Raw genomic sequence first — 23732 nt, forward strand, 5'->3', positions numbered from 1 at the left:
AAAAGCGCCACTATCGCCTCCAGAAACTGCGCCATCGCTCTTGTTAGGTCGACGCATCATTCGCATCCAGTAGTCAATTATTTGGTTTTTAAAGTAATTAATTCAAATGTTACAACTTGACGTCCACAAAATATCAAAGATAATATGATTGGAAGCGTGTTGGTTCGGTCTTTGACGAAGATTCCGACACTTTCAAGTATTGCTTCGTTACCCTTTGGCGGAATTCATATATCACTTTCTTCTGCGTTCAGATATTTAGAAATCGCTTCGTATAATTGATATGCCAAAATTGATAAATTATTTTAACGTGAAAATGGTTCTTTTGTTTGCGCTGGTATCGCGGTTGCGTAGCGTGATTGCGCAGTAGCGCTATCTATTTTAATTTACGCGCCAAATCGTAGTAGAATCGCGGTCCTCTGGCGGGAGGGATGTTAATGTTGCGTTATTTATTAAGACGTTTAGTTAATTATTAAGGTGTTGCGTTAGTTATAGAGGCGTACTAAGTTATTGGTTAAAGCGTTAGTAATTAAGCAGAAATTGTTGTTGTAACAAAGAGAGTCATAACAAATTCTGATTTCGTTCTGACTCCCTTTTGGGTCTCCATTTCAGCAACCTCCACGTGGTGAGACTCGGGCAATCGATGCAACTTTCGATTTCAAATCAGCTGTAAATTCGTTTTCAACTAATTCGAAATCGATAATTACTTGGAGCTAATGGCTGCGAAGTGGTGTTTTATTAAGTGAACTATAAATTGGCAAAATATTTAAATTTCAAGACTATTATTACACCCCCTCCTTTCATCGCGCCTCGAAACGAAGCAGATGCAGCTCGCTGACTCGACACGTAGCAACACGTTGGAAATTCGCGCCCTCCTCCCATTGGTCACTGTTTTTTCTGAAAAAAATCCTGTACGACTTAGTATATTTCTGACCTATCTTTTTTATTGATAAATATAAACATTACAGCATAATGCAACAGAAAGATTCTTGCACTGATAACGAAACCATTACAAAATGTGTGCGAGTTTTACGAACAGATGCAAAAGATTTACAAAGATACTATGCTTCCAATTTTGATTAATCGTCCTTAGTTATCAGCTGGTGAATATCAGGAAGGAGCACTTCCAATTGTAGTAATAGTTTTTTCATTGACTAGTCCCAGGGAAAATAAGCAAACTAATGCAGCTCCTTGCTCTGCCCACTTTTTATTTTTTTCCCTAGAAAATATTTAAAGAATACACATATCGTATAATCTTTATATAATGTGATGCAAATTTATTTACTTACCAAAAGGATGACCCGTACCTTCTTCCGTCTACCGTGATGACAGAACGAAAGAGTTTTCCCTTTTGTTGAGTCTCGTATTGCGGCATCTTTTTTCGTTGAGTTTGCGCCCATTTGTGTAAAATAGTTTTCGGCAATTGAAGGTCCGATGCGTAATTATTTCTTAAAAACGCGCAATGCATTAAAACTATATCCTCTTCCTCTGTGAGCTTCCTTTTATTACACGTCTGATCTTCGTTGTGCGCTTCATCCTCTCTCATGGGTGAGACTTGAGATCTGCCTAGCAAACCTTTCTCTTCAAACTCTTTCTTCTTTGAACGACAATAATCGCTTAATTTCCAAATGTCACTGAAATGATGCAACTGATATTAGCGTATTTGGTATAACTACACGATTCGTTCACTTATACTTGTACTCTGTCGGATAGAATTCTCACCATATTTGCTCCAATGTTTGAGAATTTAGAAATCTTTTACCCAATGGTGACTCCTGCTGTTCACGAAGGATATTCTGTATACAATATTTGGTATTAGAAGGTGAATTGTCACAGTCTACAGCATACTTTATGTATGCCTTTATTACATCTTCCATTGGTAGTAAACCTTCTTTGCAGAATATAGAACAATTCCATTCTGCCGCACGTGCAAGCATAACACTGCTGCATCCAGTTACTCCTTTAAATCTGCAAACACCTATAATTACTTATAACTAAATACATGGAAAATGCATCGCAAGTATTTAGTAGCATGAATTACTATAGTATTACTTCAATATGTCAAAATATGTCTGTATTTCTTTTGAACCTCCATTTGCTATAACTGGTATTGTAAGTTTACTGGAAATTGTTTTCAGTACTTCATTACGATTTGGATGTTGCGGTCTTTCATTGACTGTTCGACCGTGAACCGCTATGGCTGATATACCAGTGGATGCCAAATGCTCGCAAAGTTCTATAGTTTTTTGTAGATCTGGCAATACACGAATCTTACATGTCACCGGAATGTTTAAATTATCGACTAATGTTTTCAGAATGTTTGTTGCTATTTCTGGTTCTTTAAGAAGAGCAGCACCCATTTTTCCCAGCATGGAAAATAGTTTCGGACAACCCATGTTAAGATCTATACCAGCAACATCTTGCTCCACCATTTTTCCCACTTTCAAAGCTCTTGTTGCATCGCAAGTACCAATTTGTAAGACCACTTTGTCCCTTTCTCTGGCACAGGTACGAAATGTAACCGTGCCATCGGTTTTGTCTATATAATCGACTGTTCCCAAAACATCTGAAAATAAGTTGTTTAAATGTACAGAGTATAATATTAGTAGTCATAGAAGATGTTGCACAATATTATTTAATTACCATTTACACGACGAAATGATCGTAATAATTTCCAGTCTATTAGTTCCTCTGTGTATACTATATCAGCACCATAATCGAGCGCAAGAAGGCGCATAGGAAGCGTACCGATACGCACCATAGGTGCCAGTATAATTTTATTTTCATAATTTAAGCGTTTTCGTTCCGGCATTATTACTATATTCTCTTCAATTGTATTGTCAATATATCGTAACATTTAATATAAGCTTTAACAAATGGATGTCAAACGACATTAGGAGACTGTAACCTTACATAGCAAACAAAAACTATCAATTGTACAGCGCTCTGTTCTATGATTTTCTACTGGTACACCGTAATTATAAAAATACTTTTCATTTTCGAACATTACTTTTACAATCAATTAAATAAGAGTTGTTAAACGTTTCTCCTTATGGTAATATGACATTCACCACCACCACATGATCACCTTATGCGCAATGCGAATGGCGGCGGGATCTAGCGACATTGGCAATGGCGATCACGATCGCTTCTCTGTGATGTTATATTTCATTGAAATCGGTTGATCTTCGTGAGCCAGCTTCACAAGGAATCAATAAGCTCCAGCGGTAGTCTCACGAACAGTCAGGGGGTGCTAAAAAGAACCTCTGATTTCAAAAAAGATGGGAGATCTGAAGAGATGGTCATTTTTTAATTTGTTGGAACCAGAGATTTTACAAACGATCCGATTAGCTTACATATATGGTAAAATAAATTTATAGCATGAAATAATAAAAATATGTAAAACGCTAGCAAACATACTTCGTAGAAACAAGTACCCAAGTTTGGATGAAAAATGTTGGATACCTAATAAACCTAATACTTTGTTATTCAATTTTATTGCCAGATGGAGATAATTTGAATATTTTAATTGTAACAAACGAAAACAAGGTATTCGCGTGTGTGCCTAATACTAAAAAAATGTTTGAACTACGTGAAATTTATGCACTAAAAGGATTGCACATTAAGACCATGGGATACATAAAGAAACCACTTGTTTTTATACTCACATACACAGGAGAGGTATTTTATTATGATAATAAATATTGGACAATAATTCGTGTGTTGTATTAAATATTACAATAATTACAGTTGTATGTCATCAACGAAATGTACTATACTTCAAATAACATTATTCTCACCAGTTGTGTTACAGAAAGGGTTAAATTCCCAAGTGACATGTTAATAAAGCATATAGCCTGTGGAGGACTTCATTGTTTGGCATTAACATTTTCTGACATGGTAAAAAATTGTCTTAATCATAACAACATAATTATAAGAATTTACAGATTATTTTAACAAGTTTTATTGTTTAGGTTTTTGATTATGATCGTAGTGGAGAGTTCCTGTTAATGAATGACAAAATGAATATAATAAGTGAAAAGATTATTTCTATTAGTTGTGGATATTCCTTTTGTGCAGTAGTCACAGATGATGGAATAGTTCGAATGTGGAATTATTCGAAATCTGAATTAATCGTATTTGAAAAAGATATTCCAATGAGTATGATGAATTGTATGATTAATTTTACTGTAATTAAAAATATAAATAACTAGTAATAGATAGTTTCACTTGCAGAAAAAGTAGCTTGTGGTTACAATCATTTTCTGGCATTAGATAATGAAGGTTCTGTTTATACTTGGGGTTCCAACAATTATGGGCAATTGGGTATAAACATGGACAGTGCTGACCTAGCTATTGTAAGTTGTTCATAGTTATTTGAGCTCTTCATTCAAATGATTAAAAACTTTCTCAATTTAAGGTGCCAACAATAAAAAACATATTGGATATAGCAACCAGCCATGACCATTTTATGAGTATAGCTATGGGAAAAGGCAATCGCATATTTGTATGGGGTTTGTGTTTAGGACAGAGCATCAAAGTACCAACACTTACAAATTTGAGTTCCATCCATGATGCTTTTGCATGTTATGCATTACCAAAAGTTATGCATGAGCCACTTGTTAAGAATTGCAATTTGAATCTCATTGAATCTCTAAGAAATGCATTTAACAATGAAGTATGTATTTGAATATAATGCAGGTATTCACTTTTTCGAGACTATACACTGAATTTTTTTCTGTATTTTAGACTACTAGTAATTTTACTATTAAAATACATGGAGAATCTATACATGTACACAAATCTGTAGTATCGACACTTCGTTGCTCGCATTTTAGAAAGATGTTTCTAAAAGTTCATGTGGATGAAGATCAATGGTAAAATCATGCACTCATAACGCATACCTTTGTTAATATGGTAAAATGGTTTTAAAGTTTGTATGATTCTGTATCAATCATTTATTTCAGTGTTATAGAGGAAGAGAATTTTTCATACAACCTGATCAAAGCTTTCTTTCAATATTTATATACTGACAAAATTAATGTGTCACTACATGATACTTTGGGTAAATATATATGTATATTTTTCTCTGTGAATAAGTTTTCGTTATTACGTTTTTCTTCTTCCGCAGAACTATTACAGCTGGCTGATTATTATTCCATGGATCCATTAAAGAGACATTGCGCAAAAACAATATGTGAAAATCTTACAGTGAAAGATGTACTGTCAACTTACAGTATTGCTATTAAATATTGTTTTAAGGTATATTTATATGAATGCTTCGCATAATATTAAAATATATTGTATATGTAGTATTACAATATATTAACTACACAATTTTTTAGGAATTGGAAAATTACTGTTTGAAATATGCTTTAAGAAATATGACTGCAGTGGTAAAAGCGCCAACTTTCATTGAATTAGATGCACCCATAATCAAACAATTTATATTGAAAGCTGCTGAAGCACGCCTATTCCGATCGTAACTTATGAATTAATAAATAATAATTAAGAACCTACAAGTTCTTACAAAAGAACTCTCTGTACAATTTCACACAAGTGTCGAAGAAAATGGCACTAAACGTTGATAAACATTCTTGCCATTTTCATAGATTGCGTTTATATGAATATATTTTATTTTTGTATTACGTAGAACGATATGAATTTTTTACATTAGATGGAAAGAGAAAATTTCGTACCTTAAACCGGATGATAATTGTTTTTACTTTCATATATAATAACAATGTATGTATATTTAATATTTAAAATAATAAAATATATATATTGCTTATTGCAAAATAATATTTAGCGAAGTTATAATAGAGTAAGAAACATGTATATTATTGTAAAATACGATTTATGTATGAATATAAGTGAAAAGCAAACATCTTTTAATTTAAATTTCGCGGTTGGTGTCCAGCGACCTAACTTTACTACCGTCGAACATTTCTTATTAGAGGATCTCTATGTGTATGTATATAATTACGTACGCATTTAGAAAAAGTTTCTCAGTTTTTAATTCTCAAGTTCAAACACTAATGGCGCTGTACAACGTTTTAGAAATCATGCGAGGCGAGACCAATCTGTAAAGTATACCATTTGTCTATGGATAAAATTGTCTTGGAACATTTTCAAATTTGAACGCAAAATCTCTCAACTGTCGAATAGAACGTTGAGTTACGTTCAGTATAATACGGTACGTTCTTCTCTCGGCTTCAATGATTTAGTGCAATTTACTGATTAAAACACAGTCCAGGATTTTCCGACTACAAGTGTCCTTTTCCTGAATGATATCCACATACGGAAATTTAGAGAGAAGCGAAATACTTGACAATGTCTACACCAACGAAGTCCACAGATGTGAAGTTTATCGATGTAACTTTATTAAACACTCCTGAACCACAAGCAACGTCAACTGTACAAAGAAAAAGCACGTGAGTCTCTTCATATTTCTTATTCAAAAGTACAAGATCATTTTTCCTTATAGTAGAACATTTTTCAAACTTACACAAAAGGGTCGTCTTCTTAGATTTCAATAGAACTTTTTCTCAAATTACTTTATCTTAACCTACAAGTAACAGGCAAAATAAAAAAAAAGACAGTCGGTCGTATTTCCATATCCTTTATAAAATAAAAAGAAATATTCATAATTTGCCTAGAAATGTGAAATATTCTATGCAATGCCTGTATTTCATAAATTGGCTAACAGATAGATACATAGATCTTCTTCTGTAAATATATCGGCAAAAATTTGTTCTTGATGATAATTTCGACAACATAGGAAACCATTTTAATTTTTTGAAAATCATTGCTGTTTGACCAAAAGTTTTATTATTTTTTCTAACGTATACGTCCCGAAATAAAATGATTTAATATTTGTGTGGCATATGCTAATGCAAAGTCAGTTTAAATAATTTTTGATAGTATTGTCCTAACATTTTTTCTTATTATATTGTGTTTTACAGATTGGGAAGTAAGTTCCTTGATCACAATATTAATGAAGCTGTATACATAAGATCTGCAGCAAGTAAAAGTGATATAACACAAAAGTCTGATGATTCATCTCTGGGTATATTGGACAACATATCCTCCTGTTAGTTTCTCTTTTTCTTCTAATTTCTTGAAAGCTATCGTTCTATAATAATTTCCTCTTTAGTTCTCGCAGAAGTAAGTGGTCCTGATGATTCTTATAAGCAAAGTGAGAATAGATTGGACTCGGAACTTGAGTTTGCTAGAAAACTACTTCAAAGATGTAGCAACAGTAAAACTACGTCTCTCACGTATGGTAATATCCTTCCACATCATCTATGTACAACATGTTTTAACTAACAAGATGTTACCTTGAGAATGGATGTTACAGATACAAACGAAGATAATAATGTCAACATTCAGAACTTACGCAGCAATGCAATATGTTCAACTCTTGTCAGTCCAGGAGAGTCTTCTACACAGACGAATGTTCAAAATGATAGTACATTACATTCATCTGTTAACAAGACGAGTAATGTAAGTATTAGTTTACAAAAAAAATATGGTGAAAACATCTATTCAATAAACTTTTATTTTTAGGTCGTTTTCGAACCAAATGAAATAAGCGCCCGTTCATCTGGTTTGAGCAGAAGCTCACAGAAACGTTTATCAATAACATCTGATAAAAATGTAAATACAATAACGTTCGATTCAACCGAGGCCGAATTGATGGCTCAATTTGAAAACGAAGAATTCCGACCTGCTTCTGAAATGGCCAGTCAAATGCTGGCAGATGAAGCATCTTGGCAGCAAAATTACTCCTATGCTCTTCCAACAACGACTTTGGCTGAAAAGGATTATCTGAATTTATCCTGTTTTTCGGGTATCATTGGTGATCTAGACTTATCAGTAGAGTAGGTACTCAAACAATCTTAAACACTAATTTTATTTTACATCACGATTGTGATTTGATTTTTGTAATTTTAGATCTTGCGCCGGTCGTAAGATGTCCGTTGATGAATTTTTTAAGAGGAAATGTGGTAATTTTGGAGAATTAACAGATGGTGCAATAGAAAGGCCAAGTTTAGGATTGTCTGTGAATAGTCCTAAAAAAAAGAGCGACCTCGTGCCATTGGTTGATTCAACTATCATGACAGAAAGTATGATAGATTAGCTTGAACCGATTCATTATTATCAGTTACATTTTGTAAAAGAGGAATTTTCTCTAAAATACTGATATTGATTTTATAGCATCATCAATTAGCTCATTTGTTGCAAAGGGCAAGAGTTTGAAAAACAATCCAAGTATGACGAAAAATACAGAAGAACAAAGTATCATGAGTTTAACTAGCATTGCTGAAGCATTACAGGATATTGACAGTGGTACACCACGAAGATTGGTGGATCAACTTATGGCAAAGAAAAAGAAGAAATCTGCACATACGACGGAAGAGATGAACAGGGATACATATACTATGCCGCCTTCGAATAGAAAATCAATGCCTGCAACCTCAAATAGAAGCATCGAGAATTTTGAGAAAGATATTTCACGATTAAATTTATCTTCAAAACTATCACTAGATAGCAAGATTCCAAGCGAATCGTTGGCTATTGAACACTCGGTTTCCAGTATGCGTTCTTTAAATTCCAATGTAGACGCGAAAACAAACTTCAAAACTGCCTGTCAAAATCTCAAAAAAGAAATAAGTAATAAAAACTTGAAGTCTTCATATAGTCAAGGTACAGTTTGCTTATAAGAATTTCATTATTTTTTATTTGAATTAGCCTTAAGAACAGCCGTTAATTTTAGAATTTCAATCTTTGATGGAAGATCCGAAATTATCCTTCTTAAATTATACTAAAGGACAAAACGTTTCATTAACTAACATAAAACACCAACAAGAGAAAGAATTTGTTAATTCAAAAATCGAAGAAATTGGGAAAAAGAGAATTATAAAAGAGGAAAATATCTCTTATAAAGATAAAACAGAATCTATTGTGCAGGATCTTTCAAATTCTCAAGAAATTGAGTCTCAATTAAATAGTATGCTATTTCGACATTGGAATGAGTGTACATTTTTACGTGTTTCATTTTTTTTATGGATCAGTAACATTTAATTCTTGCAGATGTTATCATTGGTAAGAACACAGAGGAATTGTGCAGTTGTATCGTTGGCATGCCACGGGAAGCCGGCATCGAATTGCTAAACAAAGGTGACAAATGGGTTATATGTTCTTTAAGTTTAAATCAAGTACAAGGGGACAAACAAAATGTTCAGCTCGTATTACCAAAAGATGTCATACTTATTAAACCAAACTCTGAACAAACTGCCATGGTAAAAATGATAAAACGTATTTCAATGATAATACAGTACAATATAAAATCGAACCGAAAGTAACATATTTTCAGATTGCAGTGACAGTAATTAAAATGTGTAAACCCATTATAGCTATTTTAAATATAACAGTTTCGGATATGGTTACAAGATCTGAATGGTTTATGAAACACATAATTTGCTTCAAACCTGAAGAATTAAATGTAATCGTTTCAAATCCATCGCAGAAGAAGGAGCTGGACTTCCAATCCATCATTGAGAACAATATATCTGTTCTCCCTGTTACGATCAAGAATAAAAACAGCATTGACATATGCGTGAGGCTTTCTCTATCACAGGTGACAATTGATTTATCTTCACACGTTTCATATTTAATTATAAATTACTATATTTTATTTTTTATTTTGTAGGATGAACCACGAGTATTCGGGCTGGAAAATTATAATGAAATGCAACTCGTGACATTAAAGTCCCAAGAATCTTTAACCATGAATGTTCAGTGCAAGGGTATCTTGCAGAAACATTTAGAACCGTCACAAAGATCTTTACAATGCTATGATGGAAACTTAATAGTTCAAGTGGAAAACGGCCCCGACGATGTCATAGTAGTCAAAGAAGTAGCTATGAAAGCACAAGTAGGAACTTGTAAGATACAATTAGTCAACACTGATATACCTTTCGTGGTGTCCAACAAGCAAAATAAATCAATGAATGTGATCAATGTTGGAAATGTGCCGGTACAAGTATTCGCTTCATTCGCAGACACAGATTCTGGGAAAAGCTTAAAACATTTTACAGTTGAACCCAAACATATACTTTTACAACCTAATAAGACTGGTTACTTCAATATTACATACAAACCACAGAGTTCAGACGTCTCGAGAATGTAAGTTGATTAAATTAAAAAATTAGCTTTAGTATACTCAATTCTTTTTAAGTTCTGTTAAGCTTTTTTCGTTTCTGTTATTGTTATATTTGAGTATAATTTTGTTGTTGCTAATAAAAACTGTAATTGACTGTGATTTTTAGTAATTTGATAAGATGTTTAACTGTTATTAAGCTGAAGCGCCTTCAATAGCATCATTTTGGTATTCCCATAGGCTTACGACAATACAATTCACTGCCGCCAATAATGTATATCAGTATTCTGTTTGTGGTGAATCGAGTGCTTGCGTGGAGACAGATACCGAGCAATATTTTCGTTGTGAAACTCCTCAGCTTGTATCATCTGCTAGTTCACCGTCATCTCCCCATAGCGTGATATCGAATAAGTAAGTTTGGATTTTCTTTCTACTAGACAGACACTTAACTTAATAAATTACACTGATTCTTGTGAGGTAGGTCGGGGATGTCCGGAAGAAACTCCCCTCTCAGTTCTGTGTCGGGATCCACAGTTGCTGGTGATAAAATCCCTATAAAAACAACTCACGCTGCTTTGGTATGGAACAGCATAAAAACAGGGAAGTCTGATGTCAAAGAATTCACTATTCGCAATACTAGCCATAATAAAATCAAGCTTCAAGTTACTATATCCGACAACGAGAAGAACTTTCGGGTAAGAGTTTGCTGTTTTCGAAAATATTTCAACCTCTGGTTTTAATGATTCGTCCGAAATTAATCTCATTACAGTTTCTGCGAGAACGACAAGTTGCTGGCATGGGTATGGTGTTAGTATTGCAAGGATTAGAAAGTAGAACATTATCCGTTTTATTTAACCCTCACCATTTGGGCGCAGCTACTGGTAAAATTGCGTTCAGACATTACGAACCTAGAAGAAACGATAATGAATCTCGGCCGTCGCAAGTGGTAAATAAAACTACTAAACCAATTAACAATCAATTAGTAATCGATTAGATTCAGGACTTAGAATTATCGGCACTCAACATAAGAAATACAAGTGTTACGTCTCCTGGCTCCTGATCCGAATCTCGCTTCCCCGTGGTCACTGTGCTTCAAGCCGAAAGAGGCAATCATGGGGATCGAGATGCGTGTAGAACAGAAGGCGTTCCTCTCGACATCGTCATGCTGCGTGTCGTTAATTCCGAGCCCTGTATTTGATCATGCTTTTCCACACTGTCACGCTTCATTTCTAGTTATTTTTATACGGTTACGGTGGCTACAGTAGGGTCGAAATTTCTGAAGCTTTCAAAGACACAAGCGGGAAGATGTGGTTGTCTCTAGGTCAGCTAAATTCTGGAGGTTCATTGAATGCGAGACTACGGTTGCAAAACACGGGCGACTTGTGCTCTTATGTCAAAATTAAATTAGTACCAAAAGGTTGGTTTGCAATGTTAAGAACAAAAGATTGTATCGATGTAATTAATTCAAGGATTCTTGGCTTATTTCAGCTGTGTATCCTTCTATGGTTTCAAGTTGGCACGTGAACCCTACCGAGTTAATATTAAACCCAAAAGAAACACAGTGGGTGACTCTTGAATTTCATCCACGAAAGGAAGATCTAGCATTGCTGCAACGATCGGACGTATCTCATGTAGGAACGATACATATTACTAACGGGGATGAACCTACGCGATGGCGAATTCGCAGGTAGCGAGACAAATCTAACGTTCCGTAAAGTAACTTTCGTTAAAGCAGTTAAATGGTAATTATACAATTTTTAGATTATATAATAAGTTAAAGGAGTCTGGTGAATTAAGCGGTAACGAAAATGAAGCATTTAAAAATATCGTTCATCCAATATGTAAAGCTTTCGCGGGTGAACAATTGATGCCAGATATAAATGGAATCCGTGATTCAGTGGTAATCGTCCACAAATCTATCTTAACTTTATTAACGGGTTTTTATTAATCGACTCATTATGATTTAGCAAAATTTAGCAGAATTGTGTCAAGGGATTCGCCAACATGAAATTATGCTAACAATGGAAGTGTGCGCCGATGAAACAATGTCAGTTCTTCAAGATAATGCCGACGAGTCTCAAATGTTTTATTCTTTGTGCAGCGACAATAGTCATATATACGACGGAAATGCTGCAAGCTTTTTACCCTCCGAGTAAGTTTCTAACAATGTACTTAATGAACGAAATATTATACAAAACTTCATGTCCAATTACAAATTTTTCAGCACGCTCTTAACAAACAGTACAACTCAATATGTGATGAGCGTTGATAATTTTATAGTTGCGCCTTCTACAGTAATTTTAACTGTGCCGACCAAAATGGAAGCTGTCGTGACCATAAGAACTACATGCACTGTCGCACAGGTCTTCGAAACTGTTTTATCGAATATAGAATATTTGAGTGTGGTGCCTGCAGAAGGCATGATACCCACGGGAAGAGACTTCCATTTAAAAATACAATGCAAACGAAACATCGAGCGCAGCTTTAACGCAGTACTCGAAATCTACACGGAGAACAGCAAGTTGGATGTACAGATAAAAGTGAACGTTGAAAGAAGGTAAATCGCGCTGTTATAGTTAATAATTGTACTTAATATTTATTTGTCAGAATATAGCTTTAGTTTTCCACTTTTATATTTTATATATGAATAATAAATTTTATTATAAATAAACAAATGTTCACTTTTTCTTTGCCGGTAACGCAAAACCGTTTCTTAAATGTTGTAACAATACATTAGGTGCACTGTTTATTTTATATAATAGATTATATCGTTCGTGCAGGGTTTGTATTATGGCAACCATATTTTTCACATCGTCTATGCCAGAATGCAAACGTCCTTCTAGAGGAAGTTTTAGATAGGACAACATGTTTGGCATACTTTTCGGATAATGGTCTGTCGCATCGAAGAAGCTTTCTTTAAGGTTTATCCACTTGTTAAAATGCGGCGGCAGTATTCTATTTTCTAACTTGCACTGTGCTGGCAGTATTACATTTAAGTCCCAATTACCGCTTGTAACAAAAGCACATTTATTATCATCTGTAAAGAATTTGTTTTCTTCTATCCAACTTTGGAATTTATCCAACACATCCGAAAAGTGTGGCTGATCATCTACCATCTCTTGTATAATACCAGTTAATTTAATACAATAACTTGTAAGATTCGGATGAACTTTCGGCTTAACATATTCATGAAAGACATTCTCGATTTGCCAACTTTTTGTAGATACAGCTGCACATGGAAATTCAATGATTTCCTGGGGTTTTATAATCTCGTACTCTTTACAAGTAGCTTCAAAATCTAGCACAAGCAAGTAATTAAAATGTTGTTTTATTTCCTTCTGTCGGCTCGGAGGTCGCCTAGGATACTTTTTCAAGATTTGATGAACCATAGTCGATGTAGACATCACTCAACAATGCTAATACTACATGAAACACATTAAAACTCTTATTTTATAATTAGATCTGACTAAGCTTATGTTCACGAAATACTTACAATCGATTTACGAATTCCACCGCTATATTCTGAATTCTATTTGAAAGCAAGAGTATAACACCATTCTGTATACAATATAATATTTGCAAAATAGTATAGTATATCACATAACCATAGTTAACCTAAAGAGTTAATAAAGACAAAAATACGGAGACAACACAGTAAATGCATATAGATATTAATTATTTTCTTGCCAGAACTAAAAATGTTACATTACTCATATAATAATAATAAATTATTGTTATTATTTTAAATACGCATATAAACGTCTATTTGTTATAGCAGAAAGATATTGTTCGGACAAGTTTAGTCACTTCAGTGATAGATGGCTAGAGCATGTACCGATAAGCTCGACGCGCCATCCAGTGTAACTAGGTTAAGTTAAATGTAACCAGGTTAGGATAAATATAACTAGTCATTAGCACAGTTAATTTTAAGTCCTTAGGTTAAGTTAGTTGTATTCTAGCCTTAAGGGAAAGCGTCGACTAACACGCAACTAACTTAACCTAAGGGCTTAAAATGACTGGTTACATTTAACTTAACTTGGTTATGCTAGGTGGCGCGTCAAACTTATCGTTGCAGAAAGTGCAGAAAGCATACAGCCGCAAGCGCGGCAAAGTAGCAAGCTAGATTCGTATCCATGCGCGCGTACACATAGAATGTGACGGATGTCGTTCTATCTCGTTCTCCTTCTACAGTACTTGCGCGAAGCTCGATGCGCTGTAAAATGGTGAGGGATGTGCGAGCCAGTTTAGGGAGCACGAAAAATGTGCTGGAGTAGTGGGACCTATTACTGTGCATCCCATTTTAGTCCATACATAAACAATCGTTTAATAAGACAAATTTTAAAAAGAGACCTCGATTTTTGAAATATATATTTTCTAAGCAAATAATTTCTTGAGGAATTTTCCAATATTACACTGAACTTGCCGATTAAAAACGCACATTTCTTGTAAAAATGGAATGTTTTATATTCTACGGGTTTCGGGTATCTGAAAAAAAAGATCCGGTTTTTACCTTCGACTTCGGAGACCGTTTTTTTTCACCGAGATCAGTGCAGATTTAATCGAATTAATCAGAATCAGTAAAATATACATATATTTAACGTGTATGTACGCATATATGTATTTAGTATGAAATTACATTTATACATATTGGTACGTACATTGTACACATCCATATAGACCTTTTGTTAACCTTCTAATAAAATCTCGACTATCTCGTCGTAACTTTTGTATTTATTTGTTCTATCTGGCTCTTACTACATTTTCATATCGTTTAGAGCAAGAAATACGTTGCATGTGAAATACTTTCTAGCTGCGGGCTAAAAGTGAATCAGAGGACGTATTGAAAACGCACCTAAAATCGACGTTTCAAATCTGTCGATATGGACAAAAATAGGTTTCACGTTTGCGAAAAGATTCGATGAAGAAAGTAAGCCAAGGATAAAATGCTGAAAGCGTTTATCGTTCGTATTGTTGATCACCACTAATTAAGTAGCAATGCGACACATTCGAACGTTTAGTTGACGATTCATCTAAACTCTTTTGTATGCAGTTTCTTATCTACGTACATGTCTGATTCCTTACATGTCTGAAATCTAGAAGTCCAATGCCTACTTTTTAAAGTGTAAGCTGTAAGCGTGGTAATAAATGTGCGTGGTGTGTGACGTCTAAAAACCGAGGAAAAACAGGACATAAAACATTTATAAATTGATCAGTGCTTCGGTAAGGGATGAACTCGAGAGGGAGGGTTTGTTGGTTAACGGAGGTACCCAAAGAAATAATGGATTTAAATAAATCGATGTACATGGAATCGTCTATACGTATTCATATCAGTATGTACTTCAGCGTGACATCGTAACATCGTACAATTTTGATTAATTTCTACCTTAGAGACACAGAACACCTCTGCTCGTGATGTCCTGCTACTGACAACGATCGTTTTTTCCTTTACACGAACTGTAACCTACGAACGAGTGATACGATCAAGATGTTCACGAAACGATCAATTGGCATCTCGATCAATTCACGGACGAGCAAATTCCGGTGACGACCGTTATCTTCTTTCATATAAAAAAAAAGAAAAGAAAAACATATAAACTCGACGAAAATTCCAAGATATTTCTTGAGTATTCCGCTGTTCTTCTGATTGTATAACTTATCGAATTATGTATCCTTGTTACGATTGTGTTGCATGGTGCCTGTACACAGAAATACAAGACTTACGTGTTTATTGTGTGTCGCGGTAGTAAAACCGAGCTGTTCTCTTATGCTTTAATAAAGTGTAAAACGCTCGTTGATTCTGTAAAAGGTACTTTAACCGTCTTGTTTGTGCTCTATATTAGAGCCAATTAATTGTAGTGAAGGTGCCATGAAGTAAAATCAAAGGATGATGATGGGCGATCAGTTTCGTAGCAAAGTGGAGCAATATTCACCAAAGTCGTCACCCAGGGGAGCGCGTTCCCCTGTTGTTTCGCGTCAGGATTCTACGGGGACACTCAAAACAACCATATCCCTGGGAAAGAATCCTTCGATCGTCCATAGCGGGCCTTTTTACTTGATGAAGGAGCCCCCTGGTATGCTATTTTGTTAAACTTGAAACAGATACTATACAACGATATTGTTTAATAAATTCTCTTGGTTTGTAGGAGAAAGCGACCTTACAGGGGCAAGAAATTTAATGAACTATTATGGTCTGGAACATTCTTATAGTAAATTTAGTGGAAAGAAACTCAAGGAACAACTCTCTTCTTTTTTACCAACACTACCAGGAATTATAGATAGACCCGGGCATTTAGATAACAGGTACTTATTGGATAACAAGTCGAACTTCAGTAACTCTTATAAACATCTAAATCGCATAAGGTAAATATTTACGAATTTTTCAATTTCAGTTCATTGAGATCTGTAATAGAAAAACCTCCAATTGTTGGGAAAGAATTACTACCACTGACTAGTGTTCAATTGGCTGGTTTCCGCCTTCATCCTGGACCTGTAAGTAATGAATTGGATTTTAATACAGATCTTGATATTAAAGGAAAGATTGGCAAAAAAGAAAAATAATACTTTGCGCTTTCAGTTACCAGAACAGTATCGTTACGTGAATCAAGCACCACAAAGAAAGCACAAAAACAAACATAAAAAACATAAACACAAGCCTGGCGAAGTACCTAGCGGTCAAGAAGCGACAACAACGGATATTGGCGGTTCGGACACTCACGAAAAGAAGCACAAGAAACAAAAAAGACACGACGAAGAGAAAGAGGCTAGGAAAAAACGTAAGAAAGAGAAGAAGAGAAAAAAACAGAAGCACAGCCCCGAGCATACTGGAGGATTAACACCGTCTCAACATTCCAATTCGTGATCTTTAATTCTACCTTTTCTGTTTGTACCAAACCTTCGAGCTGGCGCTGATCTTTGCGGGCACAATTAATTTCTTCCCTACTGATTAAGAACGCGCATACGCGAACAATTATTGCGAATAAAATATCTTCCATGAAAGTTCTATTGAACCGTGAGTTAGGGTCGGTTTTCATAGACATATTTATTTTACTATCATACGTTTTCAAATGACGCCTGATTTTCAACAAAAACTATGAAATCTTTCTTACGGCAATTGTACACTATCAGCATGTAATATAAACTCGACTGTGTAAAATGTATTTGTGGTCCACATGTATGCGTACCGGGTATACGTGTGTTACACTTAACCATTTAACCCATCAAGATCATTGATTTTTTCGTAAAAGAAGCGGAAAGAATCGTACGTTATCGATTCGTGATCCTCGTATGAGATTATAGATCTTTGTAAGCATATTATAAAGAAGTTGAGCATCTTGATGAGTTAATAGGATATAGATTTGAAATTGTTAGTATAAACGAGGAGTATCGTTACTCATCCTGTAAATATATATTGAAAAGACGACAAGAAGAAACAAATAACGCTGTATTAAAAAACCGCGTTTTGTAACGACGACTATCATCAACTTGCAGTGGAATTTGTTCGCGAAGTAAGACCAAAATTATGCATCGCACTGAAAACTTAAATTAAGTGTAGTATTATGATACGAAAATAAAAAAAATTCTTAAATTAAAGCACCGTTGGTTATTTTTGATTAAATTTGGACAGTGTGACATAATACTGATTCAAATAACAATTTTCATCGCTTATTTCGTGAAAATCTAAAATCAAAGAAAAATCGTTCTTTTAACTGGAACATTTCTTTTAATAACGTCAGAAGAAAATATTCATCCTTATTAAGGAACTATAATTAGTTCTTATTGTATTTTAGAAATTTGCAGATTATTATGTAAAATTGTAAAAGGTAAAAAATAGAATAACGCAAAAAGAATTTCAAATTCGTAGGCGATACTACGGTAATCAGTTCAAAGCACGAATAGTTCAACAACAACGCCATCTGAGAAGCTAACCCGCTTCCGTTGTTACCATTCAACATCCGGTGTGTAGTAAAACGGCAAGTTGATCATTGAATTCGAGTCGTTTGGAATCATCGTTGGAAAGTTGCTCGATTCCCGCCATTACGTGCTTTTTCTACCGTGTAGCAATTCGATTACCGGAGGAAGGCACGATGACGGACACCCGTAAGTAAAAAAACATACGAAATTATTATACGTAAAGCCGTGATTAATGTTTCATTAAGAAATTATTGTTATTTGCCGAGAAATCGTAGACATTCGTTTCGCCGTTTCCTTACGACCGCCACGTCTCTTAAATGCAACTACATGATTAATTAAGGCTTAAGATTTTACTTTAGGTAATTCGAAGGCTAAGGACGAATGAAATATTGTAAACTAATGGAAGAAGACATAGGAATAATTATAGTAGCTTCGTCATTATGCGTCTACCTATGAGATTTATTGATCGGCGTTTGAAGCGTCTCATCCCATTTTTCTACTCCATTTTGTTATTCGATTTATACACAAACATCATTTCTAGTCAATTCAGTATCGTTTCCGTTTCGCTTAATACATTTCAATGCATTTATGTCGTCAGATCAATTTTATACGATCGTTTATAAGAAAGCATGTTCAGGAAAAATATATTTCTCATTTTTCTTCCTATGCAGCTTATATATTTACTTGTATACTCATTGCGCTCGATTCCATATATTTAAAAAAACATTCAAGCCCACCCACATACCGAATTTATTAACCGAAATAAAAAGTGGAGAAAATTAAGGAAGTATTATAAACAACTTGTTTTTCGTATACTTATTACTATTCAACTCGATCATTGAACAAATTTATTTCATCATTTTTTAATTAAAATAATTGAAGATTTAAAATCGACTACGTTACTCTCTATTATGGACTCTGAGAAGTTTAATTGTTTATTTCAGAATATTCAAACTACCAACAACAGGGGTACAATCAGTACAGCCAGCCACCACCTACTGGTGGTCAGGATACCTCGTATCCGCCGCCTTCTAGCGGTGGTGGCAGCTATAATCAATATAGTCAACCTCCACCAAATACTGGAAGCAACTATAGCAGTTACAACAGTTACAATTCCAGCGGTGGGCAAGACTACAGTCAACCGCAGAATCAAAACAGTTACAACCAGAACAGTTATGGCAGTGGAGGTGGTTCTGGAAATAATGGCGGCAGTGGTGGCAATTATAGTGGAAGTTATGGACATGGAGGTGGAGGTGGAGGCGGAGGAGGGGGCAGTGGTGGTTATAATCGCAATAGCTCTAGCGGAGGCTATGGTGGAGGTATAGAAAATATTTGAAATAATTCGAAATACGATTGTAAAGAATTATATATATACGAGGTGTTACGATTATGGTAATTTTCTAGGCCAAGGAGGAAGTGGTGGCAGTAGATATGGCGATCGAGGGGGATACAATGACCGCTCTGGCGGTGGTTACAAGTAAGTATATTTTTTTCACATTACATTTCTATATATAAAAAAAAAAAAAGAAAAAAAGACGAAGCAGGGAAAGTTATAAGGCCAATAAGAGAGATTCATTTACGATTAACGACATGATAATGATCGGTGGAAAGGTAAAGAATTTATTGAATTAATCAAGGTATGAAATGAAGTTCTAATGACAATATTGAACAACTTGTCTCTTTGAAAATGGTTTTATGCCCTCTGGGCGTTAATATGTTTGAAGTGTGCCTACAGGTTTAACACACAGGTATAACTGGTAAAGGTAAAAACAGGTTGTATATGACAAATGACGTAAAAATGGTTATATAGTGTGTGATACGTTCTGATTCTGCATTCATTACAATAAGTAAAATACGATACGCCGTACGTGTCGAGGTTTCGCAACACGAGCGTACCTGTATCTCAGTGTAACACTGCCACTGGGGCCACTGTCGTTCAAGTATTATTACCTTAGGAATTATTGAAATCGACTAGACAATTTAATGACGTCCAAAATATTTGCGAGAGATATTGCGGTCACTTGTGTAATTTTGAGTAGCTGTCATTACTAAGTTGAAATTTCTATGAATATATATTAGCAGCTGGCGTTTGTTTTTCATACGTTCGATTATTCCTTATTTTTCATTGTTATTGTTAAATATATCATTCGCTATTACTTCGAATGTAAATTGCTCGATTGTTCTCTTCTGTTTGTTCAAAATCAACGTGTATCAATAGTAATCTCTTACCGATAAACTTACGAATACAACGGATAGGCGTGCGCGCGCGCCTGCGTGTGCCTATATATATGTATATATCTCCACGCATACACACGATGCGTGCATATATACTGATGTGAATAGGGTAATATTTTCCAGAGGATTGTTTTGTCCATTTTATCGCGGGCAAAGTTCTAATGATACCTTTACGGAATGCACTGCTATGCTCTTGGTTTTTTCTCGTTACTACTACTACTTACTACTACTACTGCTACTTACTACTTACTACTACTACTACAATGTCTAGGTAATTTTGTGCATGCCGGACGCGACCGACTAACACGACGATAGACGCGACTATTATTTCTACTAGAATTAAGATAATATGACTACAGACATTTAGACAGTAGGTGCATCAAGAAGAGAGGTGGCGAGCAGCATTTGATTCGCCATGCATCGATCGATCGATCAGTCTGTCCATGAGTCAACTCATTGGTATATCTGCTTCTGTGTTTTAGCAGTGGCGGTGGCCGTGGTGGTTATAACAAAGGTAAATGCACCAGATTGTCTGTACGAGTCTGGTGCTATTCAAGCTTTCACTCTAATATTTACAATCTAAATACTCGGTTACTTGTATTATATGAAAGGGCTGCTCTGCAACATTGCTAGGGGGTGGATATTTCTATCTGACCAATAATAATATCGTCAGAAATCATATTCAATTATACTATAGAAAAAGAAAATGGAGAGTCATTACGGTAAATGTTTTCTGCAGCATTGTGGAAGCTGCTCTTTGATCACCAATTGCTTTTTATATTAAACGATAAACGTCCGTTTCAACGAGTAACAAAAACTTCTGTTGAAAGGCGAATAACATGATTTTATAATGTACATTGCATTGTGCTGGAATGTAGATTACAAATTACTAGTTGTATAAGTAGTCGTTGATTCAAAAATATGAATGCGCTATGCGCTTGACAATGTTAAAGTTCCAAGGAGTTTTATGAAAAGAAAAAACAAGGACCTAATAAAATAATCATTTTCTACTGTAATATTTGTATTTGTTATCAGCATTCGTGCTGCTTGCATAGACAGATTTTTTTTAAATGAAGATCGAACAAAAAAATATTACAAAAGGCAGCTGGTGAACTAAATACCAATCCCAGATCGGTTGAGGCTTCCCCGAAAATATATTCTAGGGAAATAATGACGAGGGTGACAATAATGTTGCAGCCCTTTTGTATGTTAAGCTGCAACCTTGTGTTCTCTACATATTGTTCTTTGCTACTAAGAATGTCAGGGCACTGAGTACTAATACTTTTGTTAGTGCACGGGTCAAAAAAGAAAGAAAAATTATATATATATATATGTATCGTAAAACTCGGTAACTTTGAACAATGAAGGTGTTTACAAGTGTTTTATATGAGTATAAACAGAAATACTTGTGAATCAACAACGTAACAAATCTCTAAAGATTCTTAGAAAAAGTATGTGTAAGCAGGTCAGATAAAATTAAAATATTCATGGGGTGTACAGCAAACATTGTGATATAAAAATTGTATGTTCTTGGACATACATGAATTTACGAGAAAAAAAATATATGTATATATGTATATTGTATTTATATATACATATATATGTGCGTGTACATAGCAAGAGGAATTCTTTTCTCTGGGGAAAGAAGATGACCGAAATAAAACTCGATTAAATCTAGTTTTATTATTAGAATGGATTAGAAGTTTTAAGAAGCGTGGTACGCTGGGTCATTCTCCGAGGAGAAAGAGGTGCAAAGAGTTTGCGTATTACATGCGTATTACACTCGTTAATGTTTAGGTGTAATAACGAATCAATTGAGAATCAGCTTTTCGAACACGAAATACGGGTAGAGAAATTCAATGTTCGCCCAGAGTGTAAAGATTTTGCTATTTTGTTAACCCGACACAAAAGTTTTCCACTTGTTAGTTTAGAATCGAGTAGGTTTAGGGACAAGTAGATTTGCAAGTATTATTCCTACCTCGAAGAGTGTGTTGCCAGATCAATTCTTAATTCTGATCAAATTACAGGGGGCTACGGTGACCGTGGTGGTGGCAACGATGGAATGGTCACACAAGAAGATACTATATTTGTATCTGGTATGGATCCATCTATCTGTGAAGAAGAAATATGCCAACATTTCGGCGCTATTGGTATCATCAAAGTCAGTATATCCTCGTAATTTTCTTTGCGACAAAAGATAGATCACCCTGTGCTCAGTGATAACTTCATCGTTTGTACTGTTCGCAGCATGACAAGCGAACTGGCAAACCAAAAGTGTGGATGTACAAAGACAAAAACACGGGTAAATCGAAAGGCGAAGCTACCGTGACTTACGACGACCAAAATGCCGCGCGTTCAGCGATAAGCTGGTTCGATGGAAAAGAGTTCAAAGGACGTACTATTAAAGTACAAATTGCCCAGCATAAGAGTAATTGGCAAGGTAATCGCAGCGGTGGGACCCGCGGTGGTGGTAGCCGCGGCCGGGGAGGAGGTGGCTTTGGCGGTCGTGGGGGTGGTGGTGACCGGGACGACCATCACCGTGGAGGCGGTGACGATAGACGTGATGGAGGTGGCCGAGGAGGAGATTGGAGGTATATGTCACCAATATCATAAATGAAATAATACTGATCCGATAATCGAAATGTGTAACACTCATCATACTTTTATGTTCGAACAGATGTCCGAACCCTGAGTGCGGCAACACCAATTTTGCTTGGAGAGGCGAATGCAACCTTTGTAAAAGTTTGAAACCTGAAGGTGCTGGAGGTGGAGGTGGAGGTGGCGGTGGTGGTGGTGGCGGTGGCGGCGGCGGCGGTGGTGTAAGAGGCAACCGAGGAGGCGATAGAGGTGGTCGAGGAGGATTCAGAAGTGACAGGGGTGGTCGTGGTGGCGATAGGGGTGGCAGAGGCGGATTTCGCGGCGGTGATAGGGGAGGACGTGGCGGTCGTGGTGGTCCAATGAGAGGAGGCGGAGTGTCAGTATTCATAGTTATCAGCGTATGCTTGGAAACTTGTTCTTAGAAGGAATTAAATATTGTTAATTTCCATTTTATTTCAGACGGGGAGACAGAGACAGGGATCGTCAACGTCCTTATTAAGCGTTTCGGGAAAAGTGATTGCTCAAAATCACTAAATTTGACATACTGTACACATTTTGTACACAGTTTCGACGTAATGTACATTAATCGCCCTTAACACAAAAGTCTTGTGTTATCGAAGTCCATTACCATCGATTTATTTCCTCGTACATTTTTTATATTCATGAAGATCGATGCATGGAAGCGTACTTTGTGTTTTATATCTATACACATGTAAATGATTATATATATACACATATATAATCGTACGTGTAAAGTTACGTTTTAATAAATAAGACTTTCGCCCCCCTCCCGTATTTTCTACGTTCACATTCGTATAACTCCCTT

The 23732-nt window shown here is 35.5% G+C and overlaps 6 protein-coding genes across 20 annotated transcripts in view; 4 read left to right on the forward strand and 2 right to left on the reverse strand.

Moving 5' to 3' along the window:
* Positions 1-925: 925 nt before the first annotated feature.
* Dus2 (Dihydrouridine synthase 2) lies at positions 926-2854 on the reverse strand. 3 transcript variants are annotated; one of them, XM_078190107.1, is made up of 5 exons: positions 2641-2854; positions 2050-2563; positions 1720-1965; positions 1305-1631; positions 926-1216 (listed from the first exon to the last, which is right to left on the reverse strand). In XM_078190107.1, exons 1-5 carry the CDS (start codon positions 2852-2854, stop codon positions 1108-1110), a joined length of 1410 nt encoding a protein of 469 aa, XP_078046233.1. In that variant the 3' UTR covers positions 926-1107. The 3 variants fall into 3 exon arrangements, with proteins under 3 accessions (XP_078046233.1, XP_078046234.1, XP_078046232.1); XM_078190108.1 differs by having other exon boundaries at positions 926-1200; positions 1287-1631; XM_078190106.1 differs by having other exon boundaries at positions 1287-1631.
* A 241-nt stretch (positions 2855-3095) lies between these two features.
* On the forward strand, positions 3096-5739 carry LOC144474802 (RCC1 and BTB domain-containing protein 1-like). Its single transcript, XM_078190105.1, has 10 exons — positions 3096-3360; positions 3503-3678; positions 3748-3897; positions 3972-4158; positions 4234-4355; positions 4418-4675; positions 4747-4874; positions 4965-5062; positions 5129-5259; positions 5343-5739. The coding sequence occupies exons 1-10, from the start codon at positions 3279-3281 to the stop codon at positions 5481-5483; spliced, it is 1473 nt and encodes a 490-aa protein (XP_078046231.1). The 5' UTR covers positions 3096-3278; the 3' UTR covers positions 5484-5739.
* Positions 5740-5834: 95 nt separating this feature from the next.
* Positions 5835-12723, forward strand: Spd-2 (spindle defective 2). Of its 2 annotated transcripts, XM_078190101.1 has the most exons (20): positions 5835-5967; positions 6058-6431; positions 6963-7090; positions 7154-7282; positions 7358-7503; positions 7567-7880; positions 7954-8126; positions 8218-8706; positions 8777-9010; positions 9094-9302; positions 9377-9640; positions 9713-10188; positions 10403-10573; positions 10644-10857; positions 10932-11108; positions 11396-11579; positions 11651-11849; positions 11924-12062; positions 12130-12314; positions 12387-12723. In XM_078190101.1, the coding sequence occupies exons 2-20, from the start codon at positions 6331-6333 to the stop codon at positions 12721-12723; spliced, it is 4269 nt and encodes a 1422-aa protein (XP_078046227.1). In that variant the 5' UTR covers positions 5835-5967; positions 6058-6330. The 2 variants fall into 2 exon arrangements, with proteins under 2 accessions (XP_078046227.1, XP_078046228.1); XM_078190102.1 differs by lacking the exon at positions 8777-9010.
* A 59-nt stretch (positions 12724-12782) lies between these two features.
* LOC144474801 (26S proteasome non-ATPase regulatory subunit 6) overlaps positions 12783-23732 on the reverse strand; it is a 262460-nt gene continuing 251510 nt past the window's right edge. Inside the window, exon 2 of the mRNA XM_078190104.1 lies at positions 12783-13568. Within this exon, the coding sequence (XP_078046230.1) occupies positions 12841-13568 (728 nt within the window). The 3' untranslated portion in view covers positions 12783-12840. The remainder of the gene's footprint in view (positions 13569-23732) is intronic.
* On the forward strand, positions 14399-17740 carry Med19 (mediator complex subunit 19). Of its 10 annotated transcripts, none has more exons than XM_078190649.1 (5): positions 14399-15492; positions 16003-16233; positions 16306-16462; positions 16552-16651; positions 16737-17740. In XM_078190649.1, the coding sequence occupies exons 2-5, from the start codon at positions 16047-16049 to the stop codon at positions 17019-17021; spliced, it is 729 nt and encodes a 242-aa protein (XP_078046775.1). In that variant the 5' UTR covers positions 14399-15492; positions 16003-16046; the 3' UTR covers positions 17022-17740. The 10 variants fall into 10 exon arrangements, with proteins under 10 accessions (XP_078046775.1, XP_078046777.1, XP_078046778.1 ...); XM_078190651.1 differs by having other exon boundaries at positions 14399-15425; XM_078190652.1 differs by having other exon boundaries at positions 14399-15382.
* Positions 18120-23701, forward strand: LOC144475414 (uncharacterized). Of its 3 annotated transcripts, XM_078191316.1 has the most exons (9): positions 18120-18259; positions 19018-19042; positions 19193-19392; positions 19478-19550; positions 20791-20822; positions 22336-22469; positions 22556-22899; positions 22986-23282; positions 23366-23701. In XM_078191316.1, the coding sequence occupies exons 1-9, from the start codon at positions 18247-18249 to the stop codon at positions 23403-23405; spliced, it is 1158 nt and encodes a 385-aa protein (XP_078047442.1). In that variant the 5' UTR covers positions 18120-18246; the 3' UTR covers positions 23406-23701. The 3 variants fall into 3 exon arrangements, with proteins under 3 accessions (XP_078047442.1, XP_078047440.1, XP_078047441.1); XM_078191314.1 differs by having other exon boundaries at positions 19018-19392; XM_078191315.1 differs by having other exon boundaries at positions 19018-19392; positions 20794-20822.

This window comes from Augochlora pura, chromosome 9 (genome assembly GCF_028453695.1).
Source record: "Augochlora pura isolate Apur16 chromosome 9, APUR_v2.2.1, whole genome shotgun sequence".
NCBI lineage: Eukaryota > Metazoa > Arthropoda > Insecta > Hymenoptera > Halictidae > Augochlora > Augochlora pura.

Coding starts and splice junctions, on each gene's coding strand:
- Dus2 (XM_078190106.1), bottom strand. CDS start 2,854: ATGTTACGATATATTGACAATACAATTGAAGAGAATATAGTAATAATG. Junction 2,564..2,640: donor ATCATTTCGTCGTGTAAATG/GTAATTAAATAA, acceptor ACTTATTTTCAG/ATGTTTTGGGAACAGTCGAT. Junction 1,217..1,286: donor AGGTACGGGTCATCCTTTTG/GTAAGTAAATAA, acceptor AATATTTTCTAG/GGAAAAAAATAAAAAGTGGG.
- LOC144474802 (XM_078190105.1), top strand. CDS start 3,279: ATGGGAGATCTGAAGAGATGGTCATTTTTTAATTTGTTGGAACCAGAG. Junction 3,898..3,971: donor CATTAACATTTTCTGACATG/GTAAAAAATTGT, acceptor TTTATTGTTTAG/GTTTTTGATTATGATCGTAG. Junction 4,676..4,746: donor GAAATGCATTTAACAATGAA/GTATGTATTTGA, acceptor TCTGTATTTTAG/ACTACTAGTAATTTTACTAT.
- Spd-2 (XM_078190101.1), top strand. CDS start 6,331: ATGTCTACACCAACGAAGTCCACAGATGTGAAGTTTATCGATGTAACT. Junction 7,091..7,153: donor ATTGGACAACATATCCTCCT/GTTAGTTTCTCT, acceptor TTTCCTCTTTAG/TTCTCGCAGAAGTAAGTGGT. Junction 7,283..7,357: donor AACTACGTCTCTCACGTATG/GTAATATCCTTC, acceptor TGGATGTTACAG/ATACAAACGAAGATAATAAT.
- Med19 (XM_078190649.1), top strand. CDS start 16,047: ATGATGATGGGCGATCAGTTTCGTAGCAAAGTGGAGCAATATTCACCA. Junction 16,463..16,551: donor CCCGGGCATTTAGATAACAG/GTACTTATTGGA, acceptor TTTCAATTTCAG/TTCATTGAGATCTGTAATAG. Junction 16,652..16,736: donor TCCGCCTTCATCCTGGACCT/GTAAGTAATGAA, acceptor TTGCGCTTTCAG/TTACCAGAACAGTATCGTTA.
- LOC144475414 (XM_078191314.1), top strand. Junction 20,823..22,335: donor CCGTGGTGGTTATAACAAAG/GTAAATGCACCA, acceptor ATCAAATTACAG/GGGGCTACGGTGACCGTGGT. Junction 22,470..22,555: donor GCGCTATTGGTATCATCAAA/GTCAGTATATCC, acceptor TACTGTTCGCAG/CATGACAAGCGAACTGGCAA.